This window comes from Emys orbicularis, chromosome 17 (genome assembly GCF_028017835.1).
Source record: "Emys orbicularis isolate rEmyOrb1 chromosome 17, rEmyOrb1.hap1, whole genome shotgun sequence".
Taxonomy (NCBI): domain Eukaryota; kingdom Metazoa; phylum Chordata; order Testudines; family Emydidae; genus Emys; species Emys orbicularis.
Genome location: NC_088699.1, coordinates 18,273,683 through 18,298,728, shown reverse-complemented (window position 1 = coordinate 18,298,728; position 25,046 = coordinate 18,273,683). Strand labels below are relative to the sequence as shown.

At 41.4% G+C, this 25,046-nt stretch overlaps 1 protein-coding gene across 2 annotated transcripts in view; it reads right to left on the bottom strand.

The window, feature by feature from the left end:
• Nucleotides 1–4,169: 4,169 nt before the first annotated feature.
• The window catches only part of CAMKK1 (calcium/calmodulin dependent protein kinase kinase 1), a 120,917-nt gene continuing 100,040 nt past the window's right edge, over nt 4,170–25,046 (bottom strand). The window contains exons 12-16 of one of the 2 annotated variants that reach the window (XM_065418215.1): nt 22,658–22,745; nt 19,643–19,771; nt 16,999–17,102; nt 8,484–8,531; nt 4,170–4,242 (exon numbers count right to left, since the gene is read on the bottom strand). In XM_065418215.1, the coding sequence (XP_065274287.1) occupies nt 4,170–4,242; nt 8,484–8,531; nt 16,999–17,102; nt 19,643–19,771; nt 22,658–22,745 (442 nt within the window). Of the gene's footprint in view, nt 4,243–8,483; nt 8,532–13,677; nt 13,808–16,998; nt 17,103–19,642; nt 19,772–22,657; nt 22,746–25,046 lie in introns of those variants that run through there. The other variant, XM_065418214.1, reaches the window with a different exon arrangement.

Sequence of the window (25,046 nt, the reverse complement as noted above, 5' to 3'; positions counted from 1 at the left end):
TAGTTATTGAACTATAAATCCATTAGTTTAAGAAATAATCTAAATTCTCATCCCCCAAATCAGCTAACACCACTGAAGCTGAACTGGAAGATTTCCTTAGTGTAGATAGACGTCAGGTGCTATATTCAAAGTTAACTTCCTTATTAAGTTTATTGATATAAACTAAGTATAAAATTGAATTCAGAGTATCCACTAAGGTTTTTGGCACCCGTATAATGAAATGGTTTAAAGTCGCACCTCAGTTAAAACCAGTGCAACTTTGACTATAGACAAGGCTAGAGCCCAAGTGAACTCAAGAATACCTCTGCTGAGAAATAATGCTCCATAATATTGTAATTGGCAAATTCTTCTCTGCAGACTTCTTGCCTGAGCTGAAGAAAAGAGTAAATGAATTTTCCATCAGCATCATTCCTTTTACAAAAAAAGAAATATAACAATAACTCCAAGACTAGGCTGATTTAAGACACCTGCTTTTATGATTACTACTCTGTAGCATAAATATAATAAATTACAATATTTTGTTATCCGTAGATAGAAGGTGCTATTGAAGCACGATGCAAACTTTGATTAAAATTCACATCCCCCTGTGAAGTGGGGAGTATTATTATCCCCCTTTTCCAGATGGATAAACTGAGGCACAGAGAAGTTAAGTGACTTGCCCAACTTCACACTGAGAGTCATTGTCAGAATTGAGATGAGAACTCCCATTTCCTCACTCCCAGTCCTGTGCTCTACAACTAGACCATAGACATAAAGGCTACTGGTCTGCCTATCTCTTGCTACACTGAATCTGCATTTTTCAAAACACTTCTGTGCAATAAAAAATAACTATAACCCCGACACTGACAGAATGATGCTAGCAGAGATGCCTGTTAACATATGTAATCATAAAAGAGAGGAATGTAGTGAATAAAATGGATGACATTCTATGTCCTTTGTTCTGTAGGAGGTCAGACTAGATTATCAAAATTGCCCCTTCAGGCCTTAAAAATTAATGATTCTATGAAAAATGGGAAGTGGAGGAAAATAGAGTGAATATAAGATATAAACAAGGGGTTTATAACATTTTATCTCATTCACACCCTAAAAAAGGCCAAAAAACCTACCTTCTCATCCTGACCATCCTTAATTTACCACTTATCTCTCTGAAACAATGTATATTCTAGCTGCCTTCCTCACAGAAAAACTGCATAACTTGCACTTAAATGCATAATAATGGAAAATACTCCTGCCTTTTGACTTTATTTGCCCTTTTTGTTGACATAGATAAACATAGTGATAAGTAACAATCAGGATGGATTTCTCAAGAACAAATCATGTCAAACCAACCTGATAGCTTTCTTTGACAGGGTAACAAGTCTTCTGGATGGGGGGGAAGCGGTAGATGTGGTATATCTTGACTTTAGTAAAGCTTTTGATACTGTCTCGCATGTTCTTCTCATAAACAAACTAGGGAAATGCAACCTAGATGGAGCTACTATAAGGTGGGTGCAAAACTAGTTGGAAAACCGTTCCCAGAGAGTAGTTATCAGTGGTTCACAGTCATGTTGGAAGGGCATAACGAGTGGGGTCCCACAGGGATCACTTCTGGGTCCAGTTCTGTTCAATATGTTCATCGATGATTTAGATAATGGCATAGAGAGTACACTTAAAGTTTGTGGACGATACCAAGCTGGGAGGGGTTGCAAGTGCTTTGGAGGATAGGATTAAAATTCAAAATGATTTGGAAAAAATGGAGAAATGCTCTGAAGTAAACAGGGTGAAATTCAATAAGGACAAATGCAAAGTACTCCACTTAGGAAGGAACAATCAATTGCACACATACAAAATGGGAAATGACTGCCTAGGAAGGAGTACTGCGGACAGGGCCGGCTCCAGGCACCAGCTTACCAAGCAGGTGCTTGGGGCGGCCACTTCGGAGAGGGGCGGCACGTCCAGCTGTTCGGCGGACGGTCCCTCACTCCTGCTCGGAGCGAAGGACCTCCCACCGAATTGCCGCCGCAGATCGCGATCGCGGCTTTTTGTTTTGTTTTGTTTTTTGTTTTGTTTGGCTGCTTGGGGTGGCCAAAACCCTGGAGCCGGCCCTGACTGCAGAAAGGGATCTGGGGGTCATAGTGGACCAAAAACTAAATGAGTCGACAGTGTAACACTGTTGCAAAAAAAGTGAACATAATTCTGGGATGTATTAGCAGGAGTCTTGTAAGCAAGACGCGAGAAGTAATTCTTCCACTCTACTCTGTGCTGATTAGATCTCAACAGGAGTATTGTGTCCAGTTCTGGGCACCACGTTTCAGGAAAGATGTAGACAAATTGGAGAAAGTCCAGAGAAGAGCAACAAAATTATTAAAGGTCTAAAAAATATGACCTATGAGGGAAGATTTAAAAAATTGGGTTTGTTTAGTTTGGAGAAGAGACGACTGAGAAGGGGACATGATAACAGTTTTCAAGAACATACAAGGTTGTTACATAGAGAAGGGAGAAAAATTGTTGTTCTTAACCTCTGAGGATAGGACGAGAAGCACATCTATAGAGGTGTGCACACACCTTTGTACTTGCCTGAGAGACTAAACACAGCAACCCTAATGTAAATCTGAAGTAACTCCATTGAAGTGAATGAATTACTCCAAATTTATAGCTGTGCAACATGACAATCTCATCTCAGAACTCCTACTGGCAGCTATTCTTTCTCTCCTGTGGAACTGCAGCAGGACATAACCTAGGACATGACATAACTCCTTTTGTAGTGGTTTCAGCCTCCATTGCTGCTGACTTGGGATGCCAAACAAAGCTCTGACCTCCTAATTTGACAACACTGCAGATTCATGCATATTATTAAAACCATATTGCGGATGTTACAGCAGCATGCAACAGCAAAGGACCAAGTGCATAAAATCTAAAGTATTGAAATGTTTAATTTAACTCAACTTTTGTCCTGTAGCTTTTCTGGGTCTCTTGCTTAACCTCTAAGAATCATATACTAACATACTCTCTTATAGGAAAATGTCCTATTTCAGGGCATTCACCAGTAAACAACAGTTAGGTAAAAAACTCAAGCTATAATCAAACACACATACTGTCTCTCTCTTATGGGGGGACTGGGAGGTGAGTGGGAAAGGAGAATCAGATTGCCTTAAGTGACAAATAAAATCCATTGTCTCATGCTTTCAGATCTGTAAATACAAATTCCTGTCCACACATTAGCACACAAATGGAATCAAATCCCAGCCCTCTGGGAACAGTAGACTCTATAAGCAAGTACACTTAGGGTGACCAGATGTCCCGATTTTATAGGGACAGTCCCGATATTTTGGGCTTTTTTTATATGGGCTCCTATTACCCCCCATCCCGTGTCCCGATTTTTCACACTTGCTATCTGGTCACACTAAGTACACTCTATAAGCAAATGCTCTTGGTGCACTAAACCATCATATTCAGATGAATATCAAGGCCTTTAACTGTTCTGGGACACTCAAAAGCTCAGTGCAGATGGGTGGCAATACCGTATATTTCCAATATTGTACTAAAATGACTCTAATGTGGCCCTATATGTTAAAAGGAGCTATATAATGCAAAAATAAGAAAAAACGAATAGCACAAAGAATTACACAGTGGAAGATCTCATCCTACTTTAACAGAAGTCAACAGGAATTTTGCCATTGACTTCAGCAGAAGTAAGACTGTTCCCCAGTAAATTTAAGTGCTTGAGTAATAAATAAAAGTTAACCTAAGACAGGAGACCTGGTTACTGCATATCTTTTTTCTTGGTACTTTGAATGCAGAATGCAAAAAGCTGGAAAACATCTTGATGGCAAGTACCCTATTTGATAAAGTTTGGTTCTTTGAATTATAAATAAAAAGACATTCATTGGTCAAGATACCAGACTATAATGACCACACAACGTAGGCTGAAGCACAAATGGAGAATGAGGCACATGCCAAAAACAGAGAAACATCTTACATGTTGAATGAAGCCAATGAGTAATACAACATAGCATTCCATGAGTAAACCATTTCCAAAGAACTCGCACTGTTAGTTGTTGTTGGTTGTTTCCTCTTTTCAATTTCAGTTTTTCAGGTCACAAACTTTGGTTCATGAGAGCAGAATGTGTGCGACACAACACAATGGTTACAACAGGAGTAAATAACCAATCCATGACATGCACATGGCTTCAGGAAGTAGCCTCATCTTCACAGACGTCAGGGAGATCAGGGTCCTTTACTCCTTCTCTGCTCCCTTGCTTTCTACAGGAATGAATGAAGGGAAGTAAATAATTAGAAACAGGCATTTAGACCAGGTAGTTTTCTCCAATAGGCAAGCCAAACCAATAACATCAATAACTATATGAAGGATGACGTTCAAACAAAACTGTATTTCCTTAAGAAGTATACCATGTAAACAGTTAAACTGTGATAAAGAAAAATGCATCAACATCAGTGCACTGATCACTCAAGTATTATAAGACTTTGTATCATGAGGCTACAGCTGCTTACTTTGTCAAAATACATTCTCAACTCCCTTTTATTGCACTAGTACAAGAGATTTAAGTCTCAGAAACAGACATACAGAAAGGCAGCAATGTTTATAAGTTTATTTGGCTTATATTTTTAAAATCTACTTGTTTCACTGATTTTATGGTTTCACACCTGCAACCCTTTTTCCAAAGCTCAACTGCACATGGCAGCTGATTAAAATGCCAATTATATAATTTTTTCCCCAAAAAATTTCCCACTTTTTTCAGCTTTTCCAAGAAAAACCCAAACTAGAAAATATTAGTTTTTAAAATGTTTTAAAGAAAAAAATAGGTTTTCAATAAAAAATTTTTGATTTTGAAATCCAAAAACTGAAAATATTTACTGAAAACTACACCAAAAGCTGAACATTTTTACAAAAACTCAAAATTGTTCCTGATAATTCAAAAGTTTTACCAAAAAATTTCAGTTTCCAATTTCTGATAATTTATTGAAAAAGTCTAAGCAAAACGTGCTCAGTATTAGCCACTAAACCAAACTGAAGGTAACTTACTTATATTTGTTTTACTTCACAAAGTCTTCAGCCTTTTCAGAATGCTCCTAAATTTCAACTTCCTCTCTTGCAGATTCAAGAGACTGATGGCTTGTCTCAACTGCAAAGCCAACTTGAGTGTTGCCCCTACTTGAGTCCCATCCACACACAAAACCCCTTAACTCAACTGTGGTGGTGCTTTTAAGGCCTTGTCTACACTAGAAAGGTTTGCTGGTATAGGTATACTGGTATAGCTATACTAACACATCGTTCTATTGGAGATGCACTTTATACTGGAAGAACAGTTGGCAAGCCTGTCAAGTGGTAAAGACTCCAGCTCAAGTTAGTGCAACTTGTCAAGTGCTAACACAATCACTTTGCTGCTAATACAATCACACTTTGTGGCTCGAGTGTTATTTCACAATATGTCTGCTCTCACCCGAGCTAGGCTAACTTGAGAGGCAGTAACTAGAATGTAGGTAACTTGAGTTAACTCTGCAGTGAAGACAGCCTAGGAGAGGTAGCAAGGCTAGTCAACTCTTAAAACTGGTCAGGTGAAATTTTTTTGGACATCACACCTTATCATTTAGTTTGAAGCTGTATCACAGCTCAGACATAAGCGTTCCTTTATTTTAAAGAGTGAAACAGAAAAAAGAATGGTTGCCATTAAGCATAATTCCATTCCTAAGTGCACCATCACAGCCCAGGTGATAAACCTGACCTTGAATATAGACAATTGACCATTTCGCAATGCACTTTCAGGCCTGACACCAACATGCTGAGTAACAGATCCGTCTTCAGTGGCTGATCCGAGTTAATTCAGGGGCTGTCATCACCCTCTTTAAATGATTTATTACCGTGAACAGGAAAGGAGGTTTCATTATCAGATATAATGCAAGCAGGTCTGTGCAGTGGGATAACGGCAAGCATAATTCAGCAGCAGATGGTGTCTCACTGGTTATTTAGAGCCTGCTGTCATTTTGTACTATTTGCTACTGTCTGCAATTTGATGACTCAGATTAAATGTTTCCCTGTAATTCTCAGTAGCTGATACCTGTCTGTACACCTTGTTTTAGCATTAAAGGCAATGTGATCCACAGGATGTGGAATGGGTGCAATACAGCATAAATTGACAAAACATTCAATACAATACTGAATATCAACTAAATTCATTTTCTACAGACAGCTGGGGTGATCTTGCAGTAAGTAGTCTGCGGTCTGTGCTGCCACATAGGAGACATGAGTACATGCTGAGAGGACTGAGGCTAAATGCTAATCTCCATTAAATAGCTTTTCTTAAGGTGTTATTTTGTATTTGTGTTACTTTTGTTAATAGCAGGCTAATGAACCTTGCTCTGTGTGGTTATCCAACATGCTGCACTGTTGAGACCATTGTTAATAGTGGTAATAACACATGGCACTCAACTAGCAATTTTTGTACATTAATGGCGCAAGCTTCACAACATAACAGATAGTAAAATTAGGATAGAGAGGCAAAGAGACAACAAATCAGTATTTGAGTCATGGCTCCTAGTCCCATGTTCAGTCATAGCTCACTCACGCTCTGTCCTGTTAACTGATAAGAATTCTTTCCTAATGCCATCTATGCCTTCACTATGGGCCAATATCTGTCCTCATTTATGCACTTGGAACTCCCATTGACTTCTGTGGGAATGAAGGCAGAATGTCAATGAGAATGAAGCAAGCAGCCAGGAGTTGTGCCTGGGTATCTGAGAAGAGAATTTGGTCCTATGTATTTAAAGAAAAATTGCTTCAGAACAACGGCAGCATCTCTCTTGTGAACAGTTTGTTGCACCTCTGAGGTCTATTCATCAGGAATCAATCACAGGTTTCATTTGCACCAGGCTGTGTTATTCATTCCAAAACCCAAGCATTGTCTGCACTGGCAATTTGTTTTAGTTCCAGCCATCTCTGGCCAGCCATTGCAGTATCTGTATCAGTGCAAAATAAGTGTTGGCAAGATAACCCTCAATTTGCACAGATTGAGGTTACCCGCACTTGAAACCAGGGTACGCTTCAATGGAGCCAACTGGCCACAGATGGCTGGAATCAGGGTGAATTTCCAACGTAGACAAGCCTCAGTCATGCCCTTACTGGGAGACCATGCATATGCTGCTGTTAGGGCTAAACAGGAGGCTGTGGCTGAAACCAAGTATCACGGGCCAAGTGGTGAACTTTTGTATTTTATTACATCTCTCTAGCCTTAACGGATGCTGATACAGGGGGTTTCTCCTGAGCTTGATTTTCTGAGCATGGTCTTTTAAGTCATCATAAGTGCAAAACTTCCTTTGATTCAGTGGACCTGTCTATGAATTCCTGAACTGTACATCCAAGTGGAAAAGACTATTACTTACACTAAAACTTTCTCTTTTTTCAAAATTGAAAACAGTCCCATGTATTACAACCCAAATGCCAATAAAAGTGCGACATCCGCCTTTATTCTGCTCAGTTCCTTCCCAGTACTTCTGGAGAATCTTTTCAAAATCTTTCACTCTTGCAGCAGGAGGTGTCCCTAGTTTGATTCATCTATTTATTTTACAGTGATAAATGAGCTCCTAAGTAAACAATTGTCTCCACAATAATGGAGCTGCTCAAATGGAATTTCAAGAGACATGATTAATTTCCAAGCATTCATCTGAAACCATCTCTGTCAAACTCAAGGCAGAATAACTGTGCTTTGAGCTGGCTGTGCACAGTGGGATTTTGCACTGAGATGTCTTTTTTTAATCATCTCTAATGGTTTACATTAACTACATTATTTTGTTGTTGTTGTTGTTTTAAATTGGACAGCATACTTTGTGGACAGATCTGTGGAATCTGTTGCAAAATATGCATGCTGTCTGCTTAAGTCCTGATGGATATGAGAAATGTTGAAATGTAGACCAAGAGGTTTTGTCCATATCAGTCATAGAAGCATAGAATATCACGGTTGGATGGGACCTCAGGAGGTCATCTAGTCCAACCCCCTGCTCAAAGCAGGACCAATCCCCAACTCATCACAGCAGAGTCCCAGAAACTTGAAGAGTAGAGGTATTGGTAGAATTGCCTGCTGCATATTTGGTTGTAGCCACATCTATTAATCTTTCATAAGTTCTAAATATTAGAGATGGGCCTGAGCTGCAAGTTCAGATCTGATTCCCAAATTTTGTGGGTATTGGATCTAGGATTTTGGATTAAGCCCCATCTCTGCTAAAACTCACCAAGTCTCCCTCTCCCATCCTTCCCAAAAGAAAAAAAGAAGAGTGAGGAAACATGACCAAGAAAAATCTCAAGTAACTTAGAGAATGAATGTTAGTGTCACACACACACAAATACTGTAACAAACTACATAACTACTGTAACAATACTGCTCCTATATGAAGGATGGAATTTTATGTTCTCAATAACACAGAAAGCATGACAACTGAAGAGAGGACTTATAATTCTACTGCACCCAGGGGAAACACAAACACACAGTTACCTTAAAGATGGATGCAAATATACAGATGAGCTTAAGAGGAACCTGTCCCTAAGGGCAAACAATGAGATAAAGGAAGAAAATGGTAAAGAAGATGCTGGCAAAAGGCAAATGAGCACGTTTCTGAATATTAAGGGAATGAAATTAAATAGAGGATGGGGTATTAGTCAGCAATGTTTACTAAGGCTAAAGACCAAATAAAAAACCATGACAGTTAATGCTGCCACCCATAGTGCAGTGCTGTGCATACTGGAGTAATCACCTGTGCTAACAGCAACTGATCCTGCAGGGTGCCAATTGCTTCCAGCAAGCTGTTCAGTGCCATCAACACCTACTGAAATCAGTGGGAGTTGAGGGTGTTCAGCAGCATACGGGTCTGTGTCCCTAGCATGTAGAAGTCTTATGAACATGTCGTGTTATTAACTACCGAAGGACACAAGTTGAGCAGGAGTTAGGCAATTAAACCACTTAGTAGATGATGGGTGCTTCTGCATGTGATGCTTCTAGAGTAACAAGATGTTGTGAAATTCTGTGCCGAAGTTATTCTATAAACCATTAGTTAGACTATAATAATACTTACCCTTGCCACAATATGAGCCATAGCTTTTAATAAAAGCACTAATCCTTCCCTTGCAATGAAAAACATATGAGTGTGAAATTTACTTGGACAGGATTTTCCATTGACAATGTGTACACGTTTGGGCTCAGGCTGGTGCCTGGGCTCCAAGACCCTCCTCCTCATTCTCAGAGCCCAGGCTCCAGCCTGAGCCCAAACATCTACACTAATATTTTTAGCCCCAAGCACAAGCCCCATGAGCCCAAGTCAATTGACCCGGACCCTGAGACTTACTGCATGACCCGGGCTCTGAGACTTACTGCAGGGGTGTTTTTTTGCTGTGTAGATGTACCACTTAAACACATATTTTGTGAAATTAAGGGTGAAGTCAAACCTGGCATCCTTTCTGCAGCCAGTCTCCTGCCAATACCATCAACAATAAAGCCTTTAACCTGGCTACAAGTGTCAACAGGATATGTTTTAAAACTGAATGTATTTTTGGTAAAAGGTGCTGGAGTGATAGCCCTGGGGGCTGGCATCCTCTCTCAGCACAATAGGCACAGCACTGGCAAGGTGTGTCTTGAACGTGCTGCCCCACCAATGTGCCTCAATTGAGTTTTGGAGAGAGTCAGGGGCGGCGGGTATTGTAGGCAAGGGAGGTTTTGCCTCCCCAAACAGCCTACTGTGGCCCCACCGGCAGGCCAGCGTGCCTCCTGCAGCGACTCGGGGCCGCCAGTGCTGGGCCGCGCCGCCTGCCCGTTGCTGGCCCCCTGAGCACCGGGACTAGGGGCCGCCCAGAGCCCTGGGGCTGTGGGTGCAGTGACTGCGCCACACAGAGTCCCAGGGCTGGGGGCACAGCGATCGTCCTGCCTGGCCACCTGCAGCACCGGGACTGGGGGCGCTGTGGCCGCGCCACCCAGGGGCTGGGGGTGCTCAGGCTGCGGCACACCGGAGCTGGGGCCTTGGTCCCCCACCCCTGGCCGTCCGGCGCTGGGGGGCCACGGTGGGGGTGCTTTGGGCTCCTGTGGGGGAGGGGGAGTTAGAAAGGGAGGGGCGGGGCCTCGGGCACAAGGGGCGGGGCTGGTGGTTAGGTTTCCCAGGCAGCGGGGTCACCAGCTGCTCATGGAGAGAACAGGTCCTGGGCTATTCAGTCCTTGGACTCTGCTGAGACTGTCAATAAACCTGACAACTTTTTGTGGTGACATGGATACCTGTTAACAAGAACTAAACTGAGTCTGCTAACTCATTAACACATGACCAAAAAGCCACCAGTCATGGCTAAACTGGCCCTGTTTGAACCAGCGACTCTCAGATGAAAAGCTCCATTGTTACAGCTATTTCATAACCTCACTGTATAGGTGCTGGAACTATGGGTGCTGGGGATGCTGCCACACCCCCTGGCTTAAAGTGGTGTCTATTATATACAGGGTTTACAGTTTGGTTCAATGGCTCTCATCACCCCCACTCCACAGATTGTTTGAGCACCCCGCTTCACTGGTCACTTTGCATCTTGCTGCCCTCATCCCCTGTCTGTGCCTTCTCTATTTAGACTGTAAGCTCCTCAGGGCATGGACCTTGTGATCTGATCTCTCAGTGGGAACAGGATCAAGTTCTGTAAATAAGAAGAATAATCCCATGTATACGGTAGCTGAAAACCACACTTTACCAACAGCAAAGCAGTGCTTAATGTGCAAGTATAGTGGATCTGCCAAAACATCTTTCAGTTAATTTGAGATGTGTTAGCAGTAATAAATGAGAGTAATAAATGCAGTGAAATTATGGCTGCATTAATGAGAGGAATCTGACTCAGGTGGGGAACCTACACACCTATAATAAAGATGTATACAATGGAAGCTAACTGAGAATACTGAACAGTTGGGATTTTTAAAAACCTGTATTCAGTGACTGGGAAATTTAAAAGCAAGAGACCAAATCCATCCCTAATGTAGCTCCACTGAAGTAATAGGTACATCATAGTTGAATTTGGCCCATAGCATGTAGGATCTAAAAAAACAAAGGGTCAGATTCAGTGCAGATCTCCTGAGAGACTCTGCACAGACAGAACAGCCCAGAGGGGAGTTACAGATGGCTTTACACTACCTCTGAGCTGCTCAGATTCCAGGAAGCTGCTGCTGTGACCAAAATGACCTCCCCCCCAGCATAAGTCAGAGCAGCCTTCAGGGCTGCTCTATCTTATGGCAGTCTTCTCTGTGCTGCCTGTGCACTGGAGCAGCATGTAGGGACCAAAGTGAGAGCCAGGAGATCAGCCTCACAGTGGTTTGTGACCCATAGCAGCAGTTAAACACAGTTCCAAGCTCAATCAGTGATGTAGGTGTACAGTGGTACTTTTGCCTGAGGCAGAAGCTATATAAATAGTGTCGCTAAAAACAGCCGTCTTCATTTTAGCTCCACTCAATTGTAATATATTGCCAAATACCTACGCATAGGTGCCTTTTAAACATTTCTAGACATCTAAGTAAAGAAATAAATAACAAACAGGAAAGGATTTTTCAAAATGTTACAAGAATTGAAGAATTTAAGCCCTCCCCATGAATTTAAAAACTATTTTTAAACAGGGCCATTTAAGGACCAAAATCTGTAACAGCTATGAAAGGCCTCCTGCTATTGCAAAGAACTTTGATCTGCATCTTCTTCCCTAAGCATTTCCCAGAATAGAGCTTGGCATATTGTGAGCAGGTAGTAGAAGGATCGTGAAGAAATTAATTAAGTCAGGCAGCTTCCAACCTAAGAAACCCAATAAGTAGGCTGTTAAATTGGCATCTTCCTCTCTTTTTTTAAAGGGCAGATCCCTTTTCAGAAATGTTAATTAGGCACCAGATACTGAAAAGCTAACTCAGCTGTCAAAAGGCTTATTGCAGGAAGATTCTTGACATTGGCGCAGATGCAAGTTGACTTCAGCAGCACCCAGTGCATATGGCTTAGAAAACCCCCAACTATTTTACAAGCAGCCTAATTACACAAATTGAACGTGAAATTGGGAAAGTTTTCTAATTGCTTTTCTTTTTTTCCTATATAGGAACATGAAAGTAATTTTCCTTCCTATAATTGAAACTAAATGCAACATTACAATCACTGATTTACCACACTTCAAGGACAGTACAGTCAGGGCTGTGGAAAAACAGTGTTGGGATTTTTTTTAAATTTGTTTGCTTCATTAATATAATAGAGATACCTTTAATATAATAAAGGTGACACAGGTTGCACTTTGGTTTCCAGTGTGTTGTCAGCACACAGAGGCTCACTATTAGATCGTGCAAAGTGCTCTCAATTCCCATTGAGGAACATCTGGATAATAGAGCTGCATCATTGCCGATGCTGTATGTACTGAAGACAGGTGGCAGATAGTGGCGGCATATAACAGATCAGCCACCCTACAGTATAACCTTCCCTCAATCTAGTCCTTACTGTTCTGTATTATGTGTACTTGTTTTAAAGACTAAATGGGCCAAATATTCAGCTGGTGTCAATGGCATACTGCATTAAAGTTAATGGAACTACTCCAATTTATACCAGCTGAGAATCTATCCCACCATTCTGAAGACACATACTGTCCCTGAACGTGAACTTCCGAAGCAGCATACACAATATTGCCTTTGGACTAATCCTGCAAGATGCTGAGCACTCTGGCCTTGACCCAGCAAAGGATTTAAGCACATGCTTAAATTAGAGCACACTGAGTACGACTATGACCTCCAATCAAATATATGTAATATATGACTTCAGTGGGACTACTCATGTGCTTAAAGTTGTGCTTTGTGGGATCAGGGCCAGACTTTGCAATATCAAGCCCTTATACTGTAACAATGTCATTTAACATTGTTAGCTCCTAGAAGTTTGTTATCCTTTACACTTGTTCTAGATTTATTTTAATTAACTTGGCACCATTCATAACATGTACATTTATGTTTTATTTTACTTCTATATTGGAGATGATTTTATACAGAACAATCCATTGTAAATGGATGGCATGAAGCATGGGTTTAATATCTAGCACAATTTCTCTTTGCAAATGTACTCAGTGTAATCAGGACATAATTCACCTAGTACAATGAACACTCCCACTTCATAGATTTCATAGAAATAAAATAGCTTTGTCTCTTGCTTTCTGTATTTTCTTAAATGCAATGAAGCAAAACACAAGGAAAGATAAGAAGCTTACATCTCTTTCATTCATGCACTGATCTAACTTTTACAATGTATAAAAAGAAAAATCCATATTCTTTTAAATTATCTGTTTACAGTGTTAAATACATCACTGTATGTAAGAAATACTGTCTGATGTGTCAATGTCTCTTGATTTAATTAGAAACATTCCTATGCTGGTCCATAAGGTCCATTTTTGCAAGTCTTAGTTCAGGGTAATCAAACATTACTGGAAGGTGCCAAAAATGCTGATTGCATGATAGCACATAAGCTGATTGGGTACAATTAAGTAAGAGGACAGCACTTGCACACACAAAGGTTACAATAGATAGGATAAAGTTTTTTTTTTTAAAGAAGAGATATAAACTTCCTTGTTTTGGCGCAACCACAAATTGGCTTTGATTCAATCAGTGAACTGGCTCATTATTGTAAATCAGGTGCCTTGAGCAAGCCAACACAACAGTGGATAAATGAGAACTAGCTGACATAATTTATTTCAAAAAGCCTTTGACACAGTGCCACACAAGAGGCTATTAAGGAAACTAAGTCCAGACATGGTGGATGAAAATGATTAGAAGTGCGGAAAAGCTTCCATACAAGAAGACACCTGAAAAGACCAGAATTGTTCAATTTAGAGAGGAGATAGATAAAAGGGACACAATAGAGGTATACAACCTGTCACTGAAGCTTAATAAGATTAAAAAAAATCAGACAGATTGGATAAAGATTTTTTTAGAAGGGATATAAACTCTCATGCTTCAGGGCATAAGAGGTCAGAAAGAAACATCTCCTACTGGTAGTTTATTCTATCATTGCCTACTAAAGGGTTTCTTATGCTACCTTCCTCTTAAACATTTGGCACTGATTACTGTCAGACAGACTAAATGGACCACTGGTCTAATCCAGTATGGCTATTTCTATGTATCTCAGTGATATCTATGAGAACAAGAGAAAATTCTAATATACCAGTTAGGATAAGATTTGAAGAAAAAAAAAGCACCCATTGCTTCCCCTGAGTTAAATACTCTGGAGGGTGTGACAGCTATTTGGTATTTTTCTTTAGACTCAGTAAAGTCTCAACATCATAGAGTGAAGAGACTCACTGGCAAGGAACGATGTGAGGATATGGGTGACAGTAGCAATGTCATAGGCAGGGCCGGCTCTGGCTTTTTTGCCACCCTAGGCAAAAAAGCCACCCGCCGCCCCCTCCCCCCCCCCCCCCCCAGTGCGGCAGGGGAGGGCGGCAAGCCCGGCCGGGGCCCCGCTCTCCCCGACCGGCCGGAGCGCCGGGGGGAGGGCGGCGAGCCTGGCCGGGGCCCCGCCACGCTGCCCCCCTCCAGGCGCCGCCCCAAGCACATGCTTGGTGGGCTGGTGCCTGGAGCCGGCCCTGGTCATAGGGTAACAGGAAAGGAAGGTGATGGTCTGAGAGTTATATAAAGTGAAGATTAGCTCTTCCCACTAAGCTGATGAAGTATCCACATTTGAAATGCTCTTCTGACATGTCCCTGAGACTGTACTTGAAGCTCAAAATCACATCATATAGAGCAGTCTCTTGGATGACATCTCGCTTGCCAGCCTGGATTGAAACTGTCAGTTTGTAGACTGAAAATCAGTGAGCTTCAGGAAACTGGCAGCAGAACTCAGAGAGCATGGTACATCTCTGCACTCACTACAGGCCAAATTTCAATGGGATTTGAGCATGCTCAGAACCCTAAAAGGAAGCACTCAGCACCTCACAGGATTGGGTCCCTGGGAAAAAGATATGAAAAACCTGTTCTAGGTAAGGTTCTAAGGCTAGAAGTGCTTCTGTTGTTAGCCAGGTTCAATTCAACATGACTGCAGTAACTCTTTCCTTTCTGGATTAGGAGTGCTGTTCATTATCCACAGTTGGTTAATCATGAGGTAGATTTACAGCAGGCTTTTGGTTCTGAAAAGGTTAAGGCAATAAAATATAAAGAGCAAAAGCGCTTCTTTATGGTAATCAAGGTCCTTTAACTCTCCCACCTCTGAAAGAGTCTCCCATAGTAGATGGGAGAAGGGAGGTGGATACAAAGGAGAAAAGTATCTAATTGGATGTAGTCATTCTCTCTCTCTGTTGTAAGGATCTGGGCAGATAGCTAGAGCTATAGGACACTCAGCTAGATGGCGCCAGACATCTGACTAGTACAGTGTATGGCAGGTCCTGTGTTACCATCTGTTGTGCAAAATCTAATTAAGGAAACATATGGGAGTTGGAACTTGGCCTGGGTGTCTCATACAGGGAACTGTGAGTTAAAATTAGGCTAAGGTCCTGGCTAATATCCCTGACCCAAGTATCAAACAAAAATCCTTACAGTTAAATGCCTTTTCCTCAAGATCAGTTCTTCCCAGCTTTATGAGAAGTTCTAATGAGGATCAGTCTTTATCGCACAACATTGTCTGAACACTCTGAGGGTATGTCTTTACTACCAACGTTAAAGCGCTGCTATGCAGTCGCGGCACCAGCGCTGGGAGACAGCTCTCCCAACACTGTAAAAAAACCCACCCCCCACGAGGGGAGTAACTGGTGCTGGTGCACTGTCTGCACTGCCACTTTACAGCGCTGAAACTTGCATCTCTCAGGGGGGTTGTTTTTTTCACACCCCTGAGCGAGAAAGTTTCAGCGCTGTAAAGTGGCAGTGTAGACAAGGCCTAACTGATCTAGGCTCTATTGCGTGCTGGGGATTTGCACATTACCTGGATCCTGCTCCAACTGAAGTCAGTGGCAAAACTGCTTCTGACTTCATTAGTACAGGACTGGGCTCTAAAGTCCCCTCATCTTTAATGAGAGCAACCCGCTGAAATCCCTACACACTGGTGAGAGAAAAGACTATTTCCAAAGATGTAGTTAGGTAGTTTAGTTAATATATATAAAAAGTTATCAGCATCTTTGGGAATCTGCTAAGGGTGGTGTTTGTTTAGCATGGAAGATGTTGAGTTTTGGGCATGATGTATGTATGCTGTGTACTGTAGCTTGGTTTATCACATATGATGCATTTTGTTGGTTCCCACAATACCAATAACGTAATGTCAAAGGTGTCACTCACTGGCTTCCAGTCCAGGATGTGCATGTTTGCCAGTTTGCACAAACTACATGGGTCACTGATTTCCAGAGCGGAGCTGAAATATATCCGCATGCTTCTAGTTTTACAGGGTTTCTTATTTTTTAATGTCTAGATGACTCAGCTGGCCTCTTTCTCCAAACCTTCTACTTCTGTTGTTCATGGACAGCAGAGCAGACGCTACTTACATAAGAATTAAATAACCTAGCTGAATTTCATAAAAGGATACTTTACTAGCTTGATGTTTGAGTACTGTTTAAACTACACACAGTATATAATAAACAAACTGGCTAAAAAGATAGTTCTGAGCTGCTCTAAATGGGTGCAACTCTTCTGAAGTCCACAGAGCTGCATTCATTTACATCAGCTCAGGATGTCAAGTATCAGGGGGTAGCCGTGTTAGTCTGTATCTACAAAAACAACAAGGAGTCTGGTGGCACCCCGATGTGGCCCTTAATATGGAAGGAGCTGCATCCATACAAAGAAATGTTTACTTTGTTCTAATGTGGATGTTTCACTATACTTCAACCCCAAATGACACCTGAGGCCTTATTCATCCCCAGTGTAACTCCACTGACTGATTTCCACATGAATTTCGCCTTTAAATTCTAAGGAAATTATCTGAAAACAGTTTCCATTATTCCTCCCACGCTACTTTGTTCATTGAAGCGGCCGTATACTGCTCAGGCTGAGCACTAGAAGAGGTAGATATACATACATTAATAGGTTTCCTGGAGCAGACATGGACCTCTCTTCCCTTCTGGCCTGAACCTCAAATGGGTTTCCGAATGAGCGTTTCCTTAGCATGGCCTTCACTAAAATCTTTGAAGAAGGAAAAACAGATCAGAGAAGATAGGTGGCACAGAGTTATAATGCTGCTCTAAGCACTAGATCAGAGGAATGTAATGATTACTTCATTAATAATTTAATAAAATTGTAATGCCATTTCACAGTTAAAAACTGAACTAAAGGGATCTGTATAATAGCCCTTAGGTTTCTGTTTGGTATAAATGCTGACCCATTGGCTACTGAAGTTGCAAAGCATTCCTAGAAACAGTTATATGAATATTGTCAACACCTATTTACTAGGGGGAAGGGAACAGGCTGGTTACCTGAGCACAGGACTGGGAGCCAAGAGCTCGTAAGATCTAGTTCCAGCTCTGACAACGACTCCCTCTGTGACTTGGGAAGTCACTTTAAACCTCTTTGGCCAGATCCTCAGTCGGCATAAATGAATTTGCTCCATTTACTTCAATGTAACTATGCTGATTTACACCAGCTGAGGATCTGGCCACTTTATATCCCTTTTCCCATTTGTAAAATGGAAATAATAATGTTCTCTTATCTACCTCATACGGAAGTTGTGAGAGTCATTAAAGGTTAGAATGTGGTTTTATCACTAGCCCCAAATAAGGAGAGGTAAATAGCCACACCACCTCAGTGGCTGGGTGAAGAAATTGTCACAATCATCCCCCCTAGAGGGATTAACCACTAAATTTACATTCAGATTCAAGTTCAGATTTTGTACGCCCCCAATCCTTAACTCCAGTCAGGTGCACGGTATTTAGGTCTGGGGCCATCTCTGTTACTAACAGATCTTATTATTTCTATTTCTAGGTATCAGGATTCCCTGAAGAATATCAGATACCATCACTATAAGCACAGTATAAGACCTTAGATATTGTGGAGATGCACGAGGATAAACAGAGTACCGAAGTTTCCAGGGCTGTCAAATAGGCTGGCATTTTGACTTTCACTATTTAACAAATATTTTAGGAAAAGAGAAACCCTCTGCCTTTGGGGGAAAACCCATGAGCCACCTTAGAACAAGTTTTACAGTTCAATCTTATCTAAAAGGCACAGGGTGGCTGGCTCATGGTGATTAGGTAGGCTCACAAATTCTGCAATATTTCAGTGATTGCATTCTAAAAATCAGTAGAGAAACGTAGGGCCAGATTCTCAGCGGATGTAAATTGATGTAGCTCCATTGAAGCCAACCAATGGAGCTACACTGATTTACACCAGCTGTAGCTCTGGTCTATGTATTTTTCCCCCAAATTATGGGATAGTATTAGTATTTTCCTCCCACATGTGTGGAAGTTCTTAAGCCACCAGGCTTTAGACCTGGCTTACCTTCCTTTGCTTTTTAAATTAGTGAGGATACGTTAACAGTATTTTGTTTCAATAATTGAAAAGCAGGCATTTAGCTTTATGCCAGGAAGACTTTTCTGGACCATAGCCTATATTTGTCTGGAATACTGCACTTCATATGTCAATTCCAGGACATCTGGTCACCACACGCACACTTAAGCATAACCTCAATTTGCAGTCAGTAAAGTGTCCCCTTTTCATTACAACTTCATCTTTTCCTTTCATAAAACAAAAATTTTTTAAACCTGCCAGGACACATCTCATAAAGGGGAAGCAAGTCTTTCAACTCCCGACACTGGAGCCCAGTGTTTAAATGCCTAAAGCAGAAAGGCTGAGTTCTTAACTACCCATTGTAATTTTAATTATTTATTTTAAACTTGGAGGTCAATATTTTGCAGTGTGTTTATTATTCCATCACATAGAAGATTTTGTAAGAAAAGGTTTCACACATTTATTTCTAGAGGGAAAATGCCATATGATTAAATTGCCTTCAAAATGGGAAGAGAAGAGGATTCCAGTTCTCAGGGCTGTATCTCTAGAGGTGCCTAGTGCCTACTGAGTTGCTACACCTACAGCCTGGTACTAAGCCCACTGAAGTCAATGAAAAGACTCCCATTGATGTCATGGGCTTTTGATCAGGCCCTTATTGCTGATCCAAAGAGAATAGGCTCAACAACGACCAGAGCGTGTCCTATGCTGGGTTTTCTGAGCCATTTGCAGCTCTGCTTCTTTCCTTGTCTGTGTACACGGGCGGCTGCACGGCAAACAATGCAAACAACCCTTTACTCTCCCTCGCTGCTCTCCCTTTTTCCGGTAGGAGTGGTGGCGCTGGGACTGGAGTCTTGTGTGTCTGGTAATAAGTCTTCCCAAATTTGAATTTCTTCTATCATTCACTTCCTCTGGTGCTGGCCACCTGGGGAGCTTGGCCCTGCACCTATTATCTGAGTAGCCCCTTTGACGTCAATGATCATATGGATAAGGGGTGCAGGATCAGGCCCCCCGTGTGTTGCGCTACCAGTAAATCTTTTGAGGTAAATGCACAGCTCAAAGGCATGAACAACGTCTGCTGACTTGAATGGCTAAATCACGCACATCATACACTGGAAATTTGTCTATCCCTCACGTTGAGACTACTTCACAGGCTGATGGCTCAAAGAAAGTGACATATCTCCCGGAACATAAAACCTTAGAAAGCTCCTGTTTACACTTACTACAGCTGGCAAGCTTGGGATTGTCTTGACGGAATTCTTCACCTCCTCCTCAGTCACCTCCACCACAGTGCAATGCTCTTCCTCCAGAGGCAGCGGATCCTCCCCAAACTTTGTTAGCCAGGGATGCAACTACATAGAAAAGGGACAAAAAAAGATGTGAACAAGCCACTGCAGAGAATCCTAAATGTGTTTGTCCCTTGTACTTCACACAGTATGGATGTTAGTTAATATGGGGAAATAATGAATATAGGGCTGATTATTATTACAAGCTGCGAGTCAGTATGGCTCCATTTTCCACATAGGTTGGCATGTGCTGAATCAACAGGCTGAGGGCTAACTCAGAGGGTCTGCTGCACTCCAGCGACTGTGCATAGTGTCTCTACAGAGACCATAAGACCATAACAGACCATCAGCACCAACTGTCATTGGCTGGCATTTTCAAATGGGCTAAAAGAGTTAGGCACTCAATTTCCACTGAATTCAGTCAAAACCTATGAAAATCCCAGTCATCAACAGCAACTCTTTCTCACATACATAGACACTTTAACAACGCAGGCCCAGGAAAAGTGTCATAATGTGTTTTCAAACTTGGGTGCCTAAATTTAGGCACCTAAACAAGTGGCTTGATTTTCAGAAGTGCTGAGCACTCAGTAACTAGTGACTTTAGATGCTGCTGCAAATGCTCAGTAGCTCTGGAAATCAGGCCACCTAGGTAAACATATAATATGGTACCCAAGTCTGAACATTTTGGCCTATCACTAATGTGACGTTTCAGGGTCACGGAGAGGCCCCTATACACGATGTGGTTACATGGCTGTGCAATTGCCCACACAACTTACCTTTTTTGCCTAGATGCCACACAGACTGATGTTCATACCACATCAGTAAAAAAACATGGTCACCCTCCTACCACCTTCCAGCTGTTCAGACGACTGCGAGGGAGCAGGAAGAAGCTTTTTGGAGGATGTGTCTTCTTTCCCATATAATTAAACGCCACAGGAGTGGCTCCTATGTGGTTTAGGAGCCTCAGATGTACCTGCATCTTCCAGCAGGCCTCCCACTTTCCCTCCCAAGAGAACACTTCACCTTCTTGTGCTGCTCCCTAAATTAAATTCATGGTGGCTAAGTCCATAAATGGCTGTTAGCCAGGATGGGTAAGAATGGTGTCCCTAGCCTCTGTTCGTCAGAGGATGGAGATGGATGGCAGGAGAGAGATCACTTGATCATTGCCTGTTAGGTTCACTCCCTCTGGGGCACCTGGCATTGGCCACTGTCGGTAGACAGATACTGGGCTAGATGGACCTTTGGTCTGACCCAGTACGGCCTTTCTTATGTTCTTATGTTATGTTCCCTGCTCCTCTAGTTTAGTAACCACATGGCTTATTAGATTATCTTGTAATTAATTAGCATTGTCCCATAATGCCATGTAAATCAGTTCAGGGCATGGGAGGCCTGTGCATAATTTTGGTCTAATGTGCTGCATAATACAAGGGGTTTCAAGTATAAACAAACAGTACTAGAGTGGGGCTCTTTGATATCAATGGATTTGTCCAAGGGCTGGCCCCTATGGATGTTAATCAGAACAGCATCCAGTATCCTTTTAAAAAATACCTGCCTACCTCCTGGGGACTAGTCCACAGCATTCAGTAAGACTGATGTTCACTGCCTACAAACTTTAAAAGGAGTTTAGTGCAGGTGTCCAGAGCACTTTTCAAGAGCTCAGGAAAGAGCTTCTTTATGGCACTTAATTAAATTGTGTATTCCAAAGATGATTATTCATGCTTATAACAACCCTCTTCAGAGGCAAAACACCACAGTCAACCCTAAATGAAATCATTTTTATTAAAAGTATGGAATACCTGAGTTGTGTGAGCATTTCAATTAGGAGACATGTGTATTCCGTGCACCAACATGGTTCAGAAACAGCAATTTCCTTATGTATCCCCCATATAATTTCCTTGATATTTTTTTTTTTGTTAATAGCAATTCCAAACTGAGTTTGCAAAACAATTAGACCTAAATAACTGTGAATAACAAGAGTGATACATCAGAGATGCAAATTAGGAGAGGGTAGATACAGTCAATCCACCCCCACCTCTGCTTTGTTCAACTTCAGTTTCTCTGGGCTAGTCTACACTGGCAACGCTAAAATGCTGCCGCGGCAGCGCTTTATCATGGCTGTATGGTCGCAGTGCGGCGCTGGGAGAGTAAAAAACCCACCTCCACGAGGGGCGCGGCTCCCAGCGCTGGGGCACTCTCTATACTGGTGCTTTACAGCGCTGAAACTTGCTATATGCAGGATTTTTCTTTTTCACACCCCTGAGCGAGAAAGTTGCAGTGCTGTAAAGTGCCAGTGTAGACAAGCCCTCTGACTCTTTTCAAATAGGTGAGACTTCTCAGTGACTAATGATAGAAGAACATGGTATCAGTCCTAAAACAAAATATACAGAGCAGCCTGGAGCATCTTTCTCTATCAGGGGGTGTTCGTTGCTCTGGATTCATGAGCTTTGCAGAACAATGACCAAGGTAATGTTGACAGAAATGGATGCTACATGCCTTGATCCCATTCCTGCATTTGTAACAACAGCCAGCATGGTATGAACAACAGGTACATACACGTATAGTATTCAGCTTCACAGTCACTGCAACACACATCTATGTCTGCTAGAGGAAACAGGTTTGATCACTGGAGTTAGCAATCTCAGTAAAAAAGCAAGGTTTCAATCTACACAAGTGTTTGTGGGAAATGCTATCAGTGTTTTATCCAGATTTTGAACAATTTTAATTAAAAATCCCCTTTTATTAATATTCTCAGAAATAAACAGCATCAGAGTGATGTTAAGTCATACAAATATGGAGCAAAGTGAATATACTCACCCTTTGAGCTATGCTGATTGATATATCCCCAAAACAGAAATGCTGGTAAGTTTTGTCACAAGTAATATAAGAAATATGAAACCAACTGAAACTATATGAAACAATTCCAAATAAATATAACATTCATGACGAATTTACCTTAATCTCAGGAACCGTTATCCTTGTTTCTGGATTTTTATCCAGCATCCTTACAATCAGTTCTTTGAGCTCTTCACTTATCTGTGGCCTGATTAAAGAAAATACCAATATATGGTTAATAGGTAACTACAAATGACAAGGTTATGCATAAAGCTTCTCGTAGTAATATTCTGTTAATTTGATCAGTTTACAAGTACAGAATTCAGCCCCCCGCCCCAACTGCCCGCAAATTCAGCCTGGGAAGTAAAAATCAATTCTTCTTAGGCCTTATGATCACTAATAAGGATAATGTACACTAGATTCTGCCTACAGGCAAAGGGGTTGTACAGGAGCAAATAAAGGCATATCTGAAGATCAGGAGTTTTACAGGTATTCTGAGGGCAGAATCTGAGACAATGAGGTATAACTGACAGGCACAATTTAAATGGGGTTGTACAGGTGACACTAAATACATCATTTAGCTTGCAGAAACATTATTATTAACAACAATGTGTTGGAAAGAAATAGCCCTGTTTGATATTCCAATCCCAGGGTGAGTTTGCAGGTTGTATGAATTGAAATGTTTCCACAAATACTGATGAAAAATTATTTCAAATTTAACATTTGTCTGAAGCTTTTGCAACCAACATACTACAGAAAACTGTGCTAGAAAAGGGTCAAAGAAGGGAAATAGTTTCAATTTCCAAGATAAGGGTCTTATAAAAAGTAAACAATCAACACAAATGGTAGCAAGAACATTTGATTTTTTTTTAAATAGTTTTTAATAATCTAGTCCCCAATCCTGTAAACCCCTATTCACACAAATAGTAGTTGCTCATGCAAGTTGTTCCCTTGTATGGATTACTCTCAAAAGCAAAGGTTTGCATGATCAGTAGTACTAACAACACAGGTAAGGACTTTTAAAAACAAAAATAATTTTTATTATGACAATGCTCTGAAATAAAATTACATTAGTGTGTGTTAGCACCATGATAGTCAGCTGATGATCTCTGTCAGCATTTCTGTCATGAACAATTTTCAGTGGTGCATATATTTGCTCAAAGCTGGAACTTGGCAATGTAAAATTTCACGCCAGGAGAATACTTCTGTCCCATGAGAATGCATTTCAGTGCTCATGAACGTGACAGATTAAAAATGCTGGTGAGAACCAGGCATAATGCCTCCCTCTCTCTTCTCTTCAAAAGCAAAAGGAAATAAACCAACTATACAAATAAATTACATTCAAATCATATTAAGGGACATACTAGTGTGATGGATTTGGAGCTGTTCTGTAATAACTTATGAACACTGTATGTTGACCTGGTTATTGGGACATTTAATGTATGAATATGTTGGTTTAGTTTAAAAGGGGACTGTCGGGAAAAACACAAGCAGGAAGGGACACAATGGCTTAAGATAAGCCACTTCTCAGAAAACACTTAAGAGTTGTTAAGAGACAATGCCAGAACTATTGGCCCTAAGGACTCTGGCTTGATCTCCTACTGAGCCTACAGGACTGGTCTGAACTAGAGGAGTAAATCCTGGGAATTCATTGAGATTGGGGAGTAGTTGTTTTGGGGAACCAGACTCAGACACAGTAACATACTGGCCTGCCTAGGTTACCATCAATGGATGGGAACCCTTTAGGTCAGAAAGACATGTTTTAAAATACTTTTGCTTTAAATGCTTTGTTCCACTGTTAAAATAAAGGTTTCAGAATAGCAGCCGTGTTAGTCGGTATCCGCAAAAAGAACAGGAATACTTGTGGCACCTTAGAGACTAACAAATTTATTTGAGCATAAGCTTTCGTGGGCTACAGCCCACTTCTTCGGATGCATAGAATGGAACACACAGGAAGAAGATATTTATACATACAGAGAACATGAAAAGGTGGAAGTAGCCATACCAACTGTAAGAGGCCAATCAATTGAGATGAGCTATCATCAGCAGGAGAAAAAAATCCTTTGAAGTGATAATCGAGATGACCCATAGAAGGTGTAAGGATACTTAACATGGGGAAATAGATTCAATTAGTGTAATGACCCAACCATTACCAGTCTCTGTTTAGACCTAAGTTAATTGTATCTAATTTGCATATTAATTCAAGTTCAGCAGTCTCTCTTTGGAGTCTGTTTTTGAAGTTTTTTTGTTGCAAAATTGCCACCTTCAAGTCTGTCACTGTGTGGTTAGAGAGGTTGAAGTGTTCTCCCACTGGTTTTTGAATGTTATGATTCCTGATGTCAGATTTGTGTCCATTTATTCTTTTGCGTAGAGACTGTCTGGTTTGGCCAATGTACATGGCAGAGGGGCATTGCTGGCACATGATGGCATATATCACGTTGGTAGATGTGCAGGTGAACGAGCCCCTGATGGCATGGCCAATGTAGTTAGGTCCTATGATGGTGTCACT